Genomic DNA, 16,400 nt, shown 5'->3' with positions numbered 1-16,400 from the left:
GATTTGATCGACATTGAGGTAGATATTTTGTTATCTTACAGAGACCATTTTGTATGAAAAGGTTTCCTGTGGTTTTGCCCTTGTGTTTGCCACTTGACCTCATTTTCTACCATTTCCTCCTTTGTATTTTAAATTCTAATGACAACAGAATTGTCCAGCTCTCAACCAGGCTCAGCATATTTCACACTTGTATCATTATTCACACTGTCCCCTCTGTGTTATAAAATTTCTACTCCTTTATATCACTAACTCCTATTGGTACTTCAAAACTCAGGTCAATGGCATCTTCTCCAAGAGGCTGTTCCTAACCAGCTGGCCTAGGTGAGGTTCACTTGCTGTACTACCCCATAGCTCTCTGCCCAATCCTTCTGTCAAACTGGGTCATGACTATTTCCTCTTATGGACTATGATCTGAGAATAAGTACCACTACTTTGTAAATCCTCAGTGTAGTCTGTTGTTCCAATATTTCATGTGATTAAGTAATTCATTACTCACATCAATGAATATTATAGCTTCCTGCTTTCTGGGACTTTCAGTATATAGAGAAGATAAATATACAAGTACACAAACACATACATGATTTTAAGGCTATATGACAGCATAATGGAGTGACATAATTTAGATTTTGGATCAGGAAAATCTTTGGGGAAAAGACAATGAAATTCAAGACATGAAGAATAAATAGGAGTTAATTACACAAAGACTGGGGGTATGAAGACATCCTAAGCAGAGAAAAGAGAATTAATGGCCTTGTGCAAATCTGTACTAGGCTTTTTTAAATGCTCACAGCATTTTGTGGAGGAATAATTTATATAAAATAAGATGCACCAATTTTAAGGGTGCACCTTGCAATTGTTTAACATATGAATGTACTTACATAACTACTAACCAGATCAAGATAGAGAACATTTTTATCACTCCACAAATTTTTCTTGTTTCTCTTATTCTAGACACTTCCACCCCAGGAGGTAACAGCTACTCTGGCTTTCATCACTCATTGTGATGCATTTAAAAAACTGAAAAAAAAATTCAGTGAAACAAATATAGGGAGCAAGGGACTAGTAGGGAGAGAGATGTGAATGCAGAGATAAGAAGATGGCAGATCATGGAGAGTCTTGAGGACTTGGTTGGATTTGGAATTTTGGTCTGAATGAAATGAATAGCTTTGAAGACTTGAGGAGAGGCAACATGATTAGATTCATGTATTAACAGCTATGCTAATTAGAGAGGGTTAAGAGTGGAAATAAAGGAGCCAGTTAGGAAGCTAATATAATATTCTAGGCCAAGAGATAATGGTGGCATGAGCCAAGGAATAGCATATAGATGGAGAGCAGTCAATTGATATAAGATGTGGGAGCCTGGGTGGCTCAGTCGATTAAATGTCCAACTCTTGATTTTGGTTCAGGTCATGGTTCATGAGACTGAGCCCCACATTGAGCTTTGTGCTGACAGCACAGAGCCTGCTTGGGATTCTCTCTCCCCTCTCTCTCTGCCCCTTCCCAGCTCACATGTGTGTGCACACACTGTCTCTCTCTCAAAATAAATAAATAAACATATATATATATATACACACATATATAGACATATATACATATGTCTATATATATTATGTAATTTGAAGATTCTAAACACTCAAACATTTATTAAAATGAACTCTATTATTTTAGTAAAGATCATCATTAAAAGTTATGATTGTATTTAAACAGCTAATGTGGCTGAAAACTGATAGACATATTCTCCCAATTTTAAGTAGTACTTATTATTTCCTCTACTGTACTTCATAATGAATTCACCTATGAAGGGAATATTGCTTGAAGTTTTCTATAATAATTAGGCTAGTATTTATCTTTTGGCCATGAAGAAGATTTTCCATCTTTCTCTCTACCTTTAACCATGAAAAAGATTTTCTTTCTTTTTGTAATGAGCTTAAAATCATAACCAAACATAGAAATTTTCATTTTTACTTATTCACATTTTCAAAATATGACTCACTTAGCCATCAAAAACCACCATGGAGAATGAATACTCCCAAGAAATGCGCTGTTGAACACTTTTACCCTTAGATTAGAATTGTGGTATTTAAGTGAATTAATTCTATGCCAAAAAGTCTTGAATGATATTTGCATATTACTTAGGTGAACATCATCTAATTTAGTAAAATTATCTTTTAGTTTGCTTGTTTTCTTTTTTAAACACTTTTATTTCTCCAAATAGCTTAGTCGGTTTTTGTTTTGTTTGTATCCACATTTAGAAAATCTGATGCTTATTTTTGGTTCTTTAAAAAAATTTTTTTACACTTACTGATTTTTGAGAGACAGAGTGAAACAGTGCACGAGTTGGGGAGGGGCAGAGAGAGAAGGAGACACAGAATCTCAAGGAGGCTTCAGGCTCTGAGCAAGCTGTCAGCACAGAGCCCGATGTGGGGCTCAAACCCATGAACTGTAAGATCATGACCTGAGCTGAAGTCGGACACTCAACCAACTGAGCCATCCAGGCACCCCTTGATTCTTTATCTAAGTGGTAAAATGGAGTGTTAAAAAGTGGCAAGCTTACTGCATTAATGTCCTAAGGCTGCCATAACAAAGTGATACAAACAGGGTGACTTCAAACAGAAACTTATTGCCTCATAGTTCTGGAGACTAGAAGTTCAAAATCAAGGTGTCAGCAGGGCCATATTCTCTGATGCTCTGGGTAGAATCCTTCCTTCCCTGTTCCTAGCTTCTGGTCATTTGCTGGCAATCTTTGCATTCTTTGGCTATTGATGCATCACTTCAATTCTGTGTCTTCACATGACATCCTTCCTACGTCTCTGTCTTTTCATATGGCATTCCTTTTATAAGGACACAAGTCATTTTGGATTAGAGACCCACCCTATTCCAGTGTAACCTTATCTAAACTAATTACATCTAAAATGACCCTGTTTCAAAATAAGGTCACATTCTGAGATACTGGGATTTAGGGCTTCACTGCATCTTTTGGCACATGATTCAACTTGTAACAGATAGCAAAAACAATCAAAGTAAGTTTCTGCCTCTGGGGAATTGCCTAGCAGCCAACCTCTCCATTTGCTGCATATATTTTCTTCATTACATGTAGAAAAATAACTACATAGAGGTATGAAAACGTGTGTGTGTGTGTGTGTGTGTGTGTGTGTGTATGTGTGTATGCTCACCTGTACAGACCTGATAACTCATAGAATAGTCATGGAAACTGGGAAAATGATGTTTTAAATTTCCATGCATAGTTCATTCCTTTTATTTTGGCATAGTCACTGGCAAAATTTTCTTAAAGCAGGCTATGCATGTTTTTTGTAGTATCAGCACATTTGTTTTCATTCCTTTCTCTCTAGAGTAATTTAATATAGGCAAAATAAAATGGAATTCTGACGGATGGCTTATGTTTCTCCATCCTGGGTAAGATGGCTTACAAAACACCAAAATGCTCAGCAATATGGCTTATGAGGGATTTTAACTGCTTCTTCCTTATACTTGGGAAAGCTTACCACTTGCAGTGAGTCTCACTACTCTAGACAGGTTATCTGAATAATTCAGATAATTACTCTGGTTCTGAATTTTCTCTGCAAACCTGATTTTGCCCCTTCAGTTCTCTAATCATTCTGTAACACTCAACTGACATTTAATGCAAATATTCTGTGTATCAAACACAAAGAAACAGAGATGTTTTATAACTCCTAAATAGCTAAATCCAAGACTATTTTCCCTGGTTACTTCTCTTAACAACCTTCACATTGGATCATGGTGTATTCAAACATAGGAATGAGTTAAACAGGCTGAGGGGATGAGTAACTACATTAGGGGATGTTATAGTTATTCTTGTATCCTGCACTGTGCTTTTGTGACTAATATTTGCTTTCTATATATTTTTATTTCAGCTGAAAGAGACATCAATGTCTATTGTGGGGTGCAGGCCATTACAATGAAGATTAATTTTTGCACAGTACTTTTCTCGGGTTATTCTGAAACAGATCTGGCACTGAACGGAAGGCACGGGGATTCCCACTGCAGGGGGTTCATCAATAACAACACCTTTCCCGCGGTGGTCATTTTCATAATCAATCTCAGCACCTTGGAGGGCTGTGGAAACAACTTAGTGGTAAGATGAGTGTAAAATCCTGTGCTAGGTTTGGGGTCACAACAAAAATCTCTCCCTGTTTCATGAAATCATCAGAAGCCCAATCTGTCTTTCAGGAAGAAATTCCAATAAAACTGAACAAATCACTTCCGTTGCTTGCGTGAGGCTTTAAACATACAATTTTATTTTCCAATGATAGTTCCCCTTATTGTAGCTGAGCAGTAGAGGGGCTTGAGATCAGCTACACTACTCTAAACAACATTATTTGTATGAGTGACATTGATAAATATTTCTCTACACTTTATCATTAGTTATGTTTCTCCTGCTTTTTATGGAACTGTCTTATCATGCAGAAATTGTTTGCTTCAGTGAGTTGGACAATGGGTCCCTTGGCCTATTGCCTCTTAGTGACCTCATTCAGAAAAAAAGATGAAATATAGAATGGGAAGACTAGACTCTCCTAGGTTTCATGTTTACCGTGGAATGATCCACACCAGTGTCGTGTGAAAGAGGACTGTCAGCATTTCCGGTGTGATATTCTCCATTGTGTGGGACTGTCCTTTGAATTTCAAAATGTTTTTCATACTCAGTCTTACTCATGAAATCCCAGTAGATTGCTCAGAAAAGGAAATCTCTCTAGTCATTGTGAAAATCAAATATTTCCATCCCCAAACAGAGTCACTAGTCTATGTGATTCATTATTTATGCTTGCAGTGAACACACACACACACACACACACACACACACACACACACGCAGGAATTGAATAAGGAATTGATTCTCCCAAGAATTAAAATTAATTGAAGTATAAATATTGTGATTTGAGGGGTGTTACACTGAAATTCATTGAGCACTATTTTTCATTTTGCTTGTTTAAATATATTCTTATTGGTAAATCTTAGCACAGACAAAAAGGAGATCCAATGAGCATGACCACTTAGCACAGTGAATAAGGAGAAACTGGCTTTTCCTCTTCATAAATTATTATTTGGGATTAAAGAGGAAGGCTTAATTTCTCTAAGGACAGGGTTTCTAAGACTTGATGGGGGATGGGAGACAGGAAAAAGATTTCTCTGATTTCCTTCTTTATCTTTTCCCAGAGGGTAGTTAGAATATTGTGCCCATGACCATTTCAAGCCTGCAGCTTGAGTATTGTTGACTCTTTTTATTAAAAACATTTATTCATCTCTCTGAGTTGTGCACAGAGAGGTTATGAGGTGGGCCTGAGGGAGTGTGACGCAGGCTGGTTATTATATGTCTGTATTTCCTTGTGAAAGGAGGAACCCACGTGGAGAGACAGAGTTTCCCTCCTCCCACCGTACCCTGGGGTCTTTCCTTCATGGCACTTTCTTCTCTGGATTTAAGTCTTGCCCTGCTACCAAGAAAACAATTCAGGAGCAATGCCAGGCAAAGCATCTGGGTGTGTGAGCACATGTGTGGGCGTGTGTGTGCACACCTGCTGTTTACTTTTTTAAAAAGTTGAATGATTTAGGTATAAAAGTTGCTACATATGTGTACGTGTGTTTTATTCTGTTTTCAAAGAATTGGTATGTTTACCTAGCCAGTCAGGCAAATGTGAGAGGAGGGGAAGATTTGCATATATTTTCATTTTTTCACAGACGTCACCAGCTTTGGAGTTTGCTCCAAGGACAATCCTACATGGGAAAAATTAAGTAGACTATTACGTCACTGGATTAGGATAAAAAAATTGTTTCAATTATAGTAATTCTGGCCCTGTTCATGAATTAGCTAGATAATTGCCTCAGCTTTGCCTATGTACTCCAGGTTCACGCATAAAGTTTATTCTCTTGTTGAAAAGTAAGTATTATAGGTTTCCATAATATCTGCTAAAAGTATTTATTGAGCATCATACTGTAGTTGATGTAATGGGACGAGCTTTATTCTATGAAAAGTATAGAGTGTTATTATGAAAGTCGAGAACATTATTATTTCTATAATGGTGGCCAACAACATTATTATGAAAGTCAAGAACATTATTGATTATTCCTAAAATGGTGGTTCTTAAATCTTAGTGGGATTGAATAATCCAGTCTCAGGAAAATACACGTATGGACAATATTTTAATATAAAGTCTGGGAGTTCATCCCCTTGAAACCTGTCTATGAACTGTTACCCTGGGAGGGGATGAGAATCTCCATGTATGTACCACAAAGGAAGACCCTCAGATGGTCACATCAGAAAAAAAAAATTGTGACCTTAATGCATTTGCTCAAAATTTATCTCAGGGGCCCCAAGCTGCTGGTGTCACTGTGTGTTGCTGACCATGCAAAGGCATAGGCTAAGGGGATCCCCTACCCACAAAGAGTTCTGATTATGGTGAAGGGGACTGCCAGTTTAAGAGACCGCTCATGCACTGTGACTCCTCCTACAATGGAGATGAGCATTGCGGTAGGACAGTCAGGAGGTTTCCTAGGGAAGCTGATGAGACCCAGGGAAAGAGTAGGATACATCATGGTGAAGCAGGGGAGAAAGGAGGCAGAGAAAGCATGTGCAAAGCCTTAACGAGATCCTTGTGACTGGCTGGGGCATTTTTTTGGAAATTTTTAAAAATGTTTTTATTTATTTTGAAACAGAGAGAGAGAGAGAGAGGGAGAGAGAGAGAGAGAGAGAGAGAGAGAGAGAGAGAGAGAGAGAGATATGCAGGGGAAGGACAGAGAGAGAGGGGGAGAGAGAGAATCCCAAGCAGGCTACCCCGATTCAGGACTCAAACTCACAGTGAGATCATGACCTGAGCCAAAATTAAGAGTGTGATGCTTAAGGGACTGAGCCACCCAAGCGCCCCTGCATCTGGGACATTGTTAACCAAGTGTGTGATTACAGGGATATGAAGCGAAAGTGGGAATCAAGATAAGGTTAACAGGAATATTTTAAGCCATGCCACAGAATTTGGACTCTACTGGTGAACATTTTGAAATGACTTATTGTAGCACTCTAAACATGTACTCTGTCTCCTTTCTTACTTATGAAATATGAATAAAGTGTCTTTGGTGAATATGAAGTTTCATTTAGTTAAAAGACATATTAATCACTTATAAATAGCATTATGTGCATATAATCTCAAAGCCATGGCATGTTGTAGTTGAAACAGATGCTAGAAACGATCTGGTCTAGGGGCGCCTGGGTGGCTTAGTCGGTTAAGCCTCCTACTTAAGCTTAGGTCATGATCTCATGGTTCATGAGTTGGAGCCCTGCGTTGGGCTCTGTGCTGACAGCTCAGAGACTGGAGCCTGCTTTGGATTCTGTGTCTCCCTCTCTCTCTGCCCCACCCCACTCACACTCTGTCTCTCTCAAAAGTAAATAAATATTAAATTTTTTAAAAAAGAAATAAATGATCTAGTCTAATGTTTTATTTTGCATATGAAATGCCTGGATTTATATATAGCTATTTAATCATTGAACTTAATCTACCATTCTAACAGGTATCCACAATTCCTGGAGTCAGTGCTTATGGGAATTCAACTTCAGTACAAATAGGAAATATTTCGGGATACATTGATACTCCAGACCCACCAACAATCATCAGCTATCTACCTGGGCTTCTTTACAAATTTAGTTGTAGTTATCCATTGGAATACCTGGTTAATAATACCCAGCTTGCCTCGTAAGTTCAAGTTCTATTCTTAGTTTCACATTCTGTCTTTATATTTGAGTCATTTTTTTTTTCCTGAACGGACTTATAAAGATAGCAGGATTTGTTGAGAATAGCCAAACTCAAGGTAATGGAAACTATATTAAGTCCTTTATCTATCTATCTATCTATCTATCTATCTATCTATCTATCTATCTAACATTGTTATGACCCATATCAACAGATCAGATGTATATATTTTCCCCCAAATTAAAACTGGCTCCAACTAGTCAAATGTCTGCCTGGGGGTTCTCCTCACTCCCTTCAGAATTGCCAAAGACACTAATTGCCCAAGCACTGGAGTGCTTATGCAGTCCAGAAGGTGTACTATTTCCAGTGGATAGAACAGTCACTGCATTGTTGGGTCCTGCTTGGCTTCAGACTCTGCCAGATGCTCTCACTGTGGGACTCTGCTGCCTCAGAATCTGGGGGCTCTGTGCCTCTTGCTGAGGTGTCAGCTGCATAGGTGCTGATGGTCCCCCAAGAAAGGTGGCCTCACTCAGAGCCCAGGAACTTCAGATATGGACTGTTTGTAGTCATGTATTGATTCATTTTTCCCAGAGGACATACTCCAAGACAGGGTTATATCCACATTACAACAGAGTCACTGGATTTGTCAAATATTTTTGATAAAGTGGGGTGATTGAGTGAAAACTTTCTCTTCTCAGTTCTAGGGTTTGTTATCACAAGGGTGTAGTTATTGTTTAATCTTAGTCATGAGGGAATGCGGAGGCCACATTCTGTTTCGGTTAAAAAATAGTCACAGCTGGTTTCAATGGCACAATGATGATAAATATCTTGGTGAAAAGTAAGACTTGGAAAACAAGAAAAGAAAGGCTTTGAGTCAAAAGGATACAGGTGTAAAGGGAAGTGGGCCATGAGGGTGTCACCATCTCACTCTGTTCCACCTTACTTTCCCAGTAAACACATTCCTGAGTTGCAGTGTATATGGAAATTCATTCATTTATTCAATAAATAATTATTCTACTTCTACTATGTGCCATGCAATGTTCCAGCAGTGAACAAAGTAAAACAAAATCCTTGATCTTATGAAACTTCTAATGGGATTGATGAAAATGTATTTGTTTCAGATTCAAATTATATTGGAATGACATTTTTCTTTAAAGTCTCATATATATAATGCAAAATGGAAATAATGCCTTTATAAATAAAAAGATCATAAAGAACAGTTTGTCTTTATTTGGTCTCTTTTGCTTTTTGATACATTCAATGATTTAAATCGTGTGCCTACTCCAGACCTAGGTAAAAGTATGTCAAGCTTACTCAAGAGTTTTAGTGCCTTAAATCTAATATTAAGGTATAACTGAAACTTTTAATTTAAAATCTATCAATGCTTTCCTTTTTCTAAATCTGTTTTAGGTCCTCAGCTGCTATTTCTGTGAGAGAGAACAATGGTACATTTGTCAGCACTTTGAACCTGCTCCTTTATAATGTAAGTTGATGGGTGACGGATGTTATGTTCTCTCTCATCATACTGAGGAGCCATTTATGTGGATGGATTTTATATCAAAATCTACCAAAGGCCACATTAACCCCATTATACTTTGGTAACATTTATCCACCTTTACTACCATTTTTATATATCCTAGTGATAAAGGTATACTAAAAACTCCATTGCTTTCTAAAAGTTGATAAATGACTTAGATTTTATTTTGTAAATGTGATTCTACATAGTTATTCCAAGTGTCTATCTACATTTATATGTATATATTTATTTGCATGTGTGTGTGTATGTGTATGTGTGTGTGTTTAGCCATAGTCAGGGTCAAGATGTTAGCAGTAATATTTTTGTGATAAAAAGGTAGGAAAAGTCCAAATGCTACTTCTCTTGAGGGCACGCTTGGTGATGAATGTGTTAATATTTTCAAAATGGATTTTGGCTGATGACAATTCTGTCACATTTGAAATAGTTTGGGTTGACTACATAGTATTGTCTAAACTCTTGTCATGTAAATATCAACAGTGGCAGGAAAACGTAAAAAATACATGGATTTCTATTTATAACTCTAACATTAATCCCCCAAATGATATTTTCATGTTGATTAAAAATTTTTATTCATACATTTTAAATGCCTGATTTAAATATCAATTTTTCAATCTATCAACCAACATTTTGGTAAATTATGAATCTGATTTTTACATTATTATTCATGTCATCATGGCACTGAGTTATAATTCATGCAACTGATTTAAAAGTCAGTGCTTTATACTTTGAATATAATGAGCTATAAATATTGTAGTAGGACATTTTCCAAAGGCATTTAAAAAATCATGTTTATAAGTTTGTAGTCTGACACCACTGAGTTCTAAACAACAAATTAAAATGTATTGGAATGAAGATGGCCTTTCTGTCATTTCTAAACTTTCCTCTGCAAGGAGAAACTGCCAACTTACTTGGTTCTATAATACTCAGCAAATATGTGCCAGTATTCATTCCCAATATGAACAGATATTTATTATTGTTTTGAGCAGTATTTTTAAATTGGAAAGTTCCTATCTGCTGATTTATACATGTAAGCTCCCTGAGGTAGAATTGAGGTGACTGGTTTGGGTTCAGTATTATTGGTTATTTTTGAGTGAAACAAAGATGAAAATTCCTGATTTTAAAAAAGTAAAAAACTTGCCCAAATGGTATTTAATGACACCATTATTTTTTGTGTGTAAAATTAAACTATTCCCTTACTGGAAAAGCAGAGAATAAAACTTTAGAAGTGTGGATTTGTTGAGAGCTTTGCTGTGAGGGTCCTTCTTTTATCATTAGAAATAGTATTCCTCTATTGTTAACTAGACATAATCCTTCAAAAACTTTCTAGCATCTTTTAAAAAAATTTTTAATGTTTATTTATTTTTGAGAGTGGGGGAGGGGCATAAAGAGAGGGAGACACGGAATCCGAAGCAGGCTCCGGGCTCTGAGCTGTCAGCACAGAGCCTGACGCGGGGCTCGAACTCACAAATCCTGAGATCATGACCTGAGTCGAAGTCGGATGCTTAACTGTCTGAGCCACCCAGGTGCCCCCAAAACTTTCTAGCTAGCATCTTAGTGCTAAATAAAAGCCTATAATTTGGTGATAACCTTAAGATTATAATTCTATGGTAAAAAAGGCAACGAATTGTTTGATATCAGACTATAAATGAACTAGGTAGTGTCAAAACATCTCATTTTTTTTTGATGTCTATGCTTTTTATTTGACAAGACTTAACATCTTAAGATCTCTGATGAGAATAGGATGTGGAAAAATATTTCAGAAAACAAAACAGACACATCTCATTTTTAACCAGTTTGCAATAAAGGTATCATTAATGGTGGAATTAAAAAGTTAAATTGAATTTTAAAAGTTATTTACTAGACAATGAAATAAATAATAAAATTGAACAATTTCTCCACAAATTATGTTTTTTAATTAACAGACTATTTTTTACAGCAGTTTTTGGTTTACAGAAAAACTGATCTGAAAGTAGAGAGTTCCCACAGACTTCTTGTGCCTATACACAATTTCCTGTATTATTTACACCTTGAATTTGGGGGTATATTTGTTATAATTGATGAACCCATATTGATGCATTAACTGAAATGTATGGTTTACATTGAGTTTCACTCTTCCTGTGTATTTTGTGAGTTTTGACAAATTCATGATGACTTATACCCATCATTACTGTAACATATAGAAGAGTTTCACTGCCAAAGACTACTTTGTTTTTAACATGACATGGTCATAATATTTTGTCATGTTACAGGGCACTACCAAACTAGTAATTTATACATGCTTCCAGTTAAAAATAAGTCACAAAGATGAAAAATACATTATAGGTAATATAGTCAATTATATTGTAATCATGAGAAAAAAAAGCCCTAGTAATTTATATGAGAAAAAAAATTTGGTTTACTTTCACTAATTGATCCAAAATCATATTTATTATTTGTTTGAAACACTAACATTTAGCTGTCCAAGTGTAATTTTATTGCAGCGTTTCAAATTACGTATCATTACACAAGCATTTGTGGCCAAGTCTTCCTATTTCACATGCAGTTTTTGAATGATGAAAAGTTACATTTAATACCTACTACTCTCATTCTCTGATTAGTTATTTGGAAAGGAAAACTTATATCTAGTTCAGCGCAATTGTTCATATCTATGTATTCTGGCACTCAGTAAATGTACTTAGGAAAATTTTATTTATAAAAAATAATTTTTATATTAATAATTTATAAAATAATTTTATTGACTATTCAGTTTCCATCTATGTGGATTATTTCAAGTTGAACTGTGGCCTTATTTTTGTGTAATATGAATGTATTGGTTTTCTTCTCTGTGGAAAGCAAAGATGACTTTGTGAATTTGAATTGTATCTAAATGTTAGTGTCTTCTGAGAGGATAAAGAAAGAGTAAACCTGAAATAGTGTTACAGTAATACGAATGTCTTTTCAAAGTTGAAGAAAAAAATCTAAAATAAATATAATTGATTTTAGGGACAATATAATAAGAGTAAAAAAAAACAACTATACAAAATAAAGGAAAAAAAAGTAAGGTAAAAACATTACCTTTTAGAAGCAATTTTAGAAGGAAATATTTGTTGATTCATTTGCAAATGACTTAGCAGTATAATAATTCTAACAAAGTCAACATTCTTCAAGACACTACTGAGGCAAGTATATAATCTCTGGCGGCCCCTGGCGGACCCAGTCGGTAGAGCATACAACTCTTGCTCTTGGAGTTGTGAGTTCCAGCCCCAAGATGGGTGTAGAGATTACTTAAAAATAAAACCTTTAAAAAATAAAATAAGGATCTATATATTTAATGAGGTGTGGAATACTTGGAGAAGTTTTTAAAGAGAACAGGAAAGGTAAATAAAAGTATCTATTGGAAATGGTTAGAGGAGCTATTATCATTTATGATAGAGAGAAGTACGACATATATTCCCTCATTTATCTGGCTGTATTTGGGAATGAGATGTTTCACACGAGTGCAACCTTTTCAAGAGTAAAGCATTCATACTATAATTTTAAAAATTTGTAATTTTAAAAATTCAAAACCTGTTGCTTTCTTCCCAGCCTTCTTAAACAGAATATGCTCTGTATTTTGCCTTTGCTTGATGACTTTGAAATTTCATAATGAACATTAACATTTTTCCTTTGCTGAAAAATAGATTCAAGGTTACTAAATTTGGGAGAAGCAATTTGCTTCCATGCCAATTGATTTTACAGTTTACATTTTTAGAAATTCTTTTCTTTTCATTTTCTTCTTTGCATCTTACAATTTTTTTCTGTTTTTCTGTATTATCAAATTAAAGCTGTCACATCTCAGTTTCTGACCTATTGCTTTAATACTGTAAATTGGGGCATGATATAAATAAGCTCTCTAGAATTGATATACACGAAGAGGAAAAAGATAGAAGTGAAGTCCTGAGACACCTTTCTATAAGTAACTATCAAGGAATTTATGAAGGAAATATTGTGGCATGCATTTTGGCAACTTGGAGGACTCATTGGTCTCTTTTTTGGTTTTCAATTAAATTTTGGTGCTTTCCAATTGTCAGATAAGTGATTTGGGGCAAATGAGAGATTATCAAGAGCATAAGGACCTACAACCCCAATGGGAAAGGGCTTAAAGTAGATGAGAAACTGCATAACAGCCACTAATTTAATTTAAATAAATGAAGTATTCATTTAAATAAACTGAATATTAACAACTGATTATTAAACAAATTAAATATTAAACACTGACTATTAATCACTGAATGCGGTTTAAATACACAGAACATTAACCACCATATACGATAAGCTATGGAAACAAAAGGATTTATGTATGGAAATGAATTTGTTACTTGGATGTGATTTAAGAACAGTTCTGCCAAGAAACTAGAGGATTAACTAGATCATTTTTGGGGTTAATTCTGTAGTTTTATGGTGATTTGCCCCCTTTTTTATATGGTATTATGGTTTTAAGTGGTAAATGTGCTGTTGTTGGGAAGACAATGATGAATTAATTTCTTATTTTTTTCATCATTAGGATTCAACCTACAGTCAGCAGTTAATTATCCCAAGTATAGGATTACCTTTGAAAACCAAAGTGTTTGCAGCGGTACAAGCCACTAATCTGGATGGCAGGTATTTTCAAACTCTTTAGTTGTTGTTGGTTAAAACGTTTTGACTGCACAAAGCCTTGTGAATCATAAAGTTAGCTCATTCATTTTTAATTTAAATAATGCTGCCATTGTCACACCATTTAGGAATGCTAATAAATAGAAATAGCAAATTACAAAGATGAATAGGGACACTTATTTTGTGTCATTAATTGGAAAATAACAAGTCTTCCCATAAAAAAGGAGGGGGAGTTACTGGAAGAGGGAATAGGCAGACCTATTGGAATAGGGTAACCTGTGGGATACCACAATGTTCTATTCTTTCATCTGAAAGATGATGGGTCAGATGTAGTCATTTCATGAACACTGGTGATTTATGCGCTTTTCAGTGTGTATGTTACTATTCAATAAAAATGTATTAAAAAACAGAGGAACTCTCCCCATTATGATCTGGGCCAGAATTATATAAAATGATCCTCAGAAACATCTCTGTAAAAAACCCCAAAGCAATCAAGCTTCATATGACCAAGTTTTAGATAAACCAGAATGATCAAAATTGAAAGGGAATTCAAAAGCTGAAGATTCAATCCTACCCTATAATAACATTATCACATGTAACATTATCACATATAATATAAACTTTACATCCTGAAATCATCTTATCAAATTCGGGATTTAAAAAATGATTGGCATTTACTTCCCATAGGCTAGTAATTTTTATAACATCAGAGTTGGAATGAAGTAATGTATAAATCTAGGCACAGTGTAGCCATATGGGGGAAGATTATGTATTTGCCTCATGGTTTTCTTTTACCTACCACAGTGTCATTCATGAACTCCTACTCTCATCCCCACTGATTCTGGCATAATTTTCAGTGTATAATTTATGTACCAAACTCCTTGCTGTATGTGATATTATAATATCCTCTGTCATTTGTTAGGGTTAGTAACTTCCAGAAACAGAATATTGCTGTGTACAGTGAACATAGAAGTATCTATATAGCTTGCTTTTAGGTTTTGTTTCTTCACACTTTGACCAGTTGTTTTTTACACAGTTTGTGTGTGTGGTGTGGTGTGTGTGTGTGTGTGGTGTGGTGTGTGTGTGTGTGTGTGTGATATTAGCCTTAATTCCACTTGATGCAGGATGGCAATTTGCTGCAGATTTTTAAACATCTTGAGCTTAGGAGAATGTTTCAATAAACAAGAAGCCTCTGAAATAACTAACAAAAACATAGTTCTATTTTGTGGGGGTGAGGCATTTGTCAATATTTACTTCCCTAGGATTAGTAACTAATACCCAAAAGGAGATTCTGACTCTATAGTATGCTTACTTCTTTCTGCAGATGGAATGTCTTAATGGATTATTGCTACACAACCCCATCAGGGAACCCAAATGATGATGTTCGATATGATCTCTTCCTTAGGTAAGTCTTGTATTGAGAGCAAAGATCCAATTGTAGATAACTGAAATCAAAACTCCAAGTTATATAAACAAATAATTGTAGGGCACTTCTATAGCTTTTAAATGTAAAGTTTATATTTTGAGCTTTTAGTCCTTATAAAGCTGGAAGGATAAAAGTTGAGAAGAGTTTTCAATACAAAATGCTGATAAAGCTATTGTTGAATGAGAATTGCAAGTAAGTTAGGTCCATCAAAGATGTTTTATTCATGTTTAGAACATGTGGGAATATTTCACTGTCTTAGAAAAAGCATGGTTAGGATATTATTGGCAATAAGAGAAAGGCAGTGGGAGGTACTATTTACCCACAGCTAGACTGTCTCATCATATGTCAAAAGAGAATAAAATTAAAGTAATGGTCTAGATAATTTAGACCCCAAAATGCTTTTCTTCATTTATCAGTATTTAAATGAAAGTATGATATAGCCTACTACTCCTTTTTTTTTTTTTTTTTTTTTTTAAATTTTTTTTTTTCAATGTTTATTTATTTTTGGGACAGAGAAAGACAGAGCATGAACAGGGGAGGGGCAGAGAGAGAGGGAGACACAGAATTGGAAACAGGCTCCAGGCTCCGAGCCATCAGCCCAGAGCCTGACGCGGGGCTCGAACTCGCGGGGCTCGAACTCACGGACCGCGAGATCGTGACCTGGCTGAAGTCGGACGCTTAACCGACTGCGCCACCCAGGCGCCCCTACTACTCCTTTTTTTAACAGAGCCAATAAATTCAACTTCATTCTCCAATAGACAATGATAGAGTGAGTGTAATCTACATTTGGGGAAAGGGGACATTGATCATAAAAGCATTCAATCATCCCAGTTTCCTTTCAGCATTTTTATCTGACAGCAGAACAGACTTGAGAGTCAAGCAATGGCTTCTAATCATGCTTACAAAATGCAGTTGGCTCAGATCACTGCTGCTTATTAACACATTATGGGAGTAATATGATGGGAACCAAAATATTATGCTTTATCAGCTAATCAAGGTTAAGATGATGTCCAGAGACTAGGTCAAACTGATACTCTTATATCCTATTGCTGGAACTGTTAATTTAGGCAACATTTTTGGGAAAAACATGACAGCATATATCAAAACCTTA

General features: G+C 35.6%; 1 protein-coding gene across 2 annotated transcripts in view; it reads left to right on the top strand.

Moving 5' to 3' along the window:
- The window catches only part of ZPLD1 (zona pellucida like domain containing 1), a 552,784-nt gene that overhangs the window by 519,496 nt on the left and 16,888 nt on the right, over positions 1-16,400 (top strand). For both annotated transcript variants that reach the window (XM_047875473.1, XM_047875475.1), the window contains 5 exons: positions 3,894-4,114; positions 7,534-7,715; positions 9,123-9,195; positions 13,772-13,869; positions 15,188-15,268. In XM_047875473.1, coding sequence (XP_047731429.1) covers positions 3,894-4,114; positions 7,534-7,715; positions 9,123-9,195; positions 13,772-13,869; positions 15,188-15,268 — 655 coding nt within the window. The remainder of the gene's footprint in view (positions 1-3,893; positions 4,115-7,533; positions 7,716-9,122; positions 9,196-13,771; positions 13,870-15,187; positions 15,269-16,400) is intronic.

Source organism: Prionailurus viverrinus, chromosome C2, assembly GCF_022837055.1.
Source record: "Prionailurus viverrinus isolate Anna chromosome C2, UM_Priviv_1.0, whole genome shotgun sequence".
In the NCBI taxonomy this organism is placed as follows: domain Eukaryota; kingdom Metazoa; phylum Chordata; class Mammalia; order Carnivora; family Felidae; genus Prionailurus; species Prionailurus viverrinus.
This window is presented reverse-complemented; position numbering and strand designations above follow the sequence as displayed.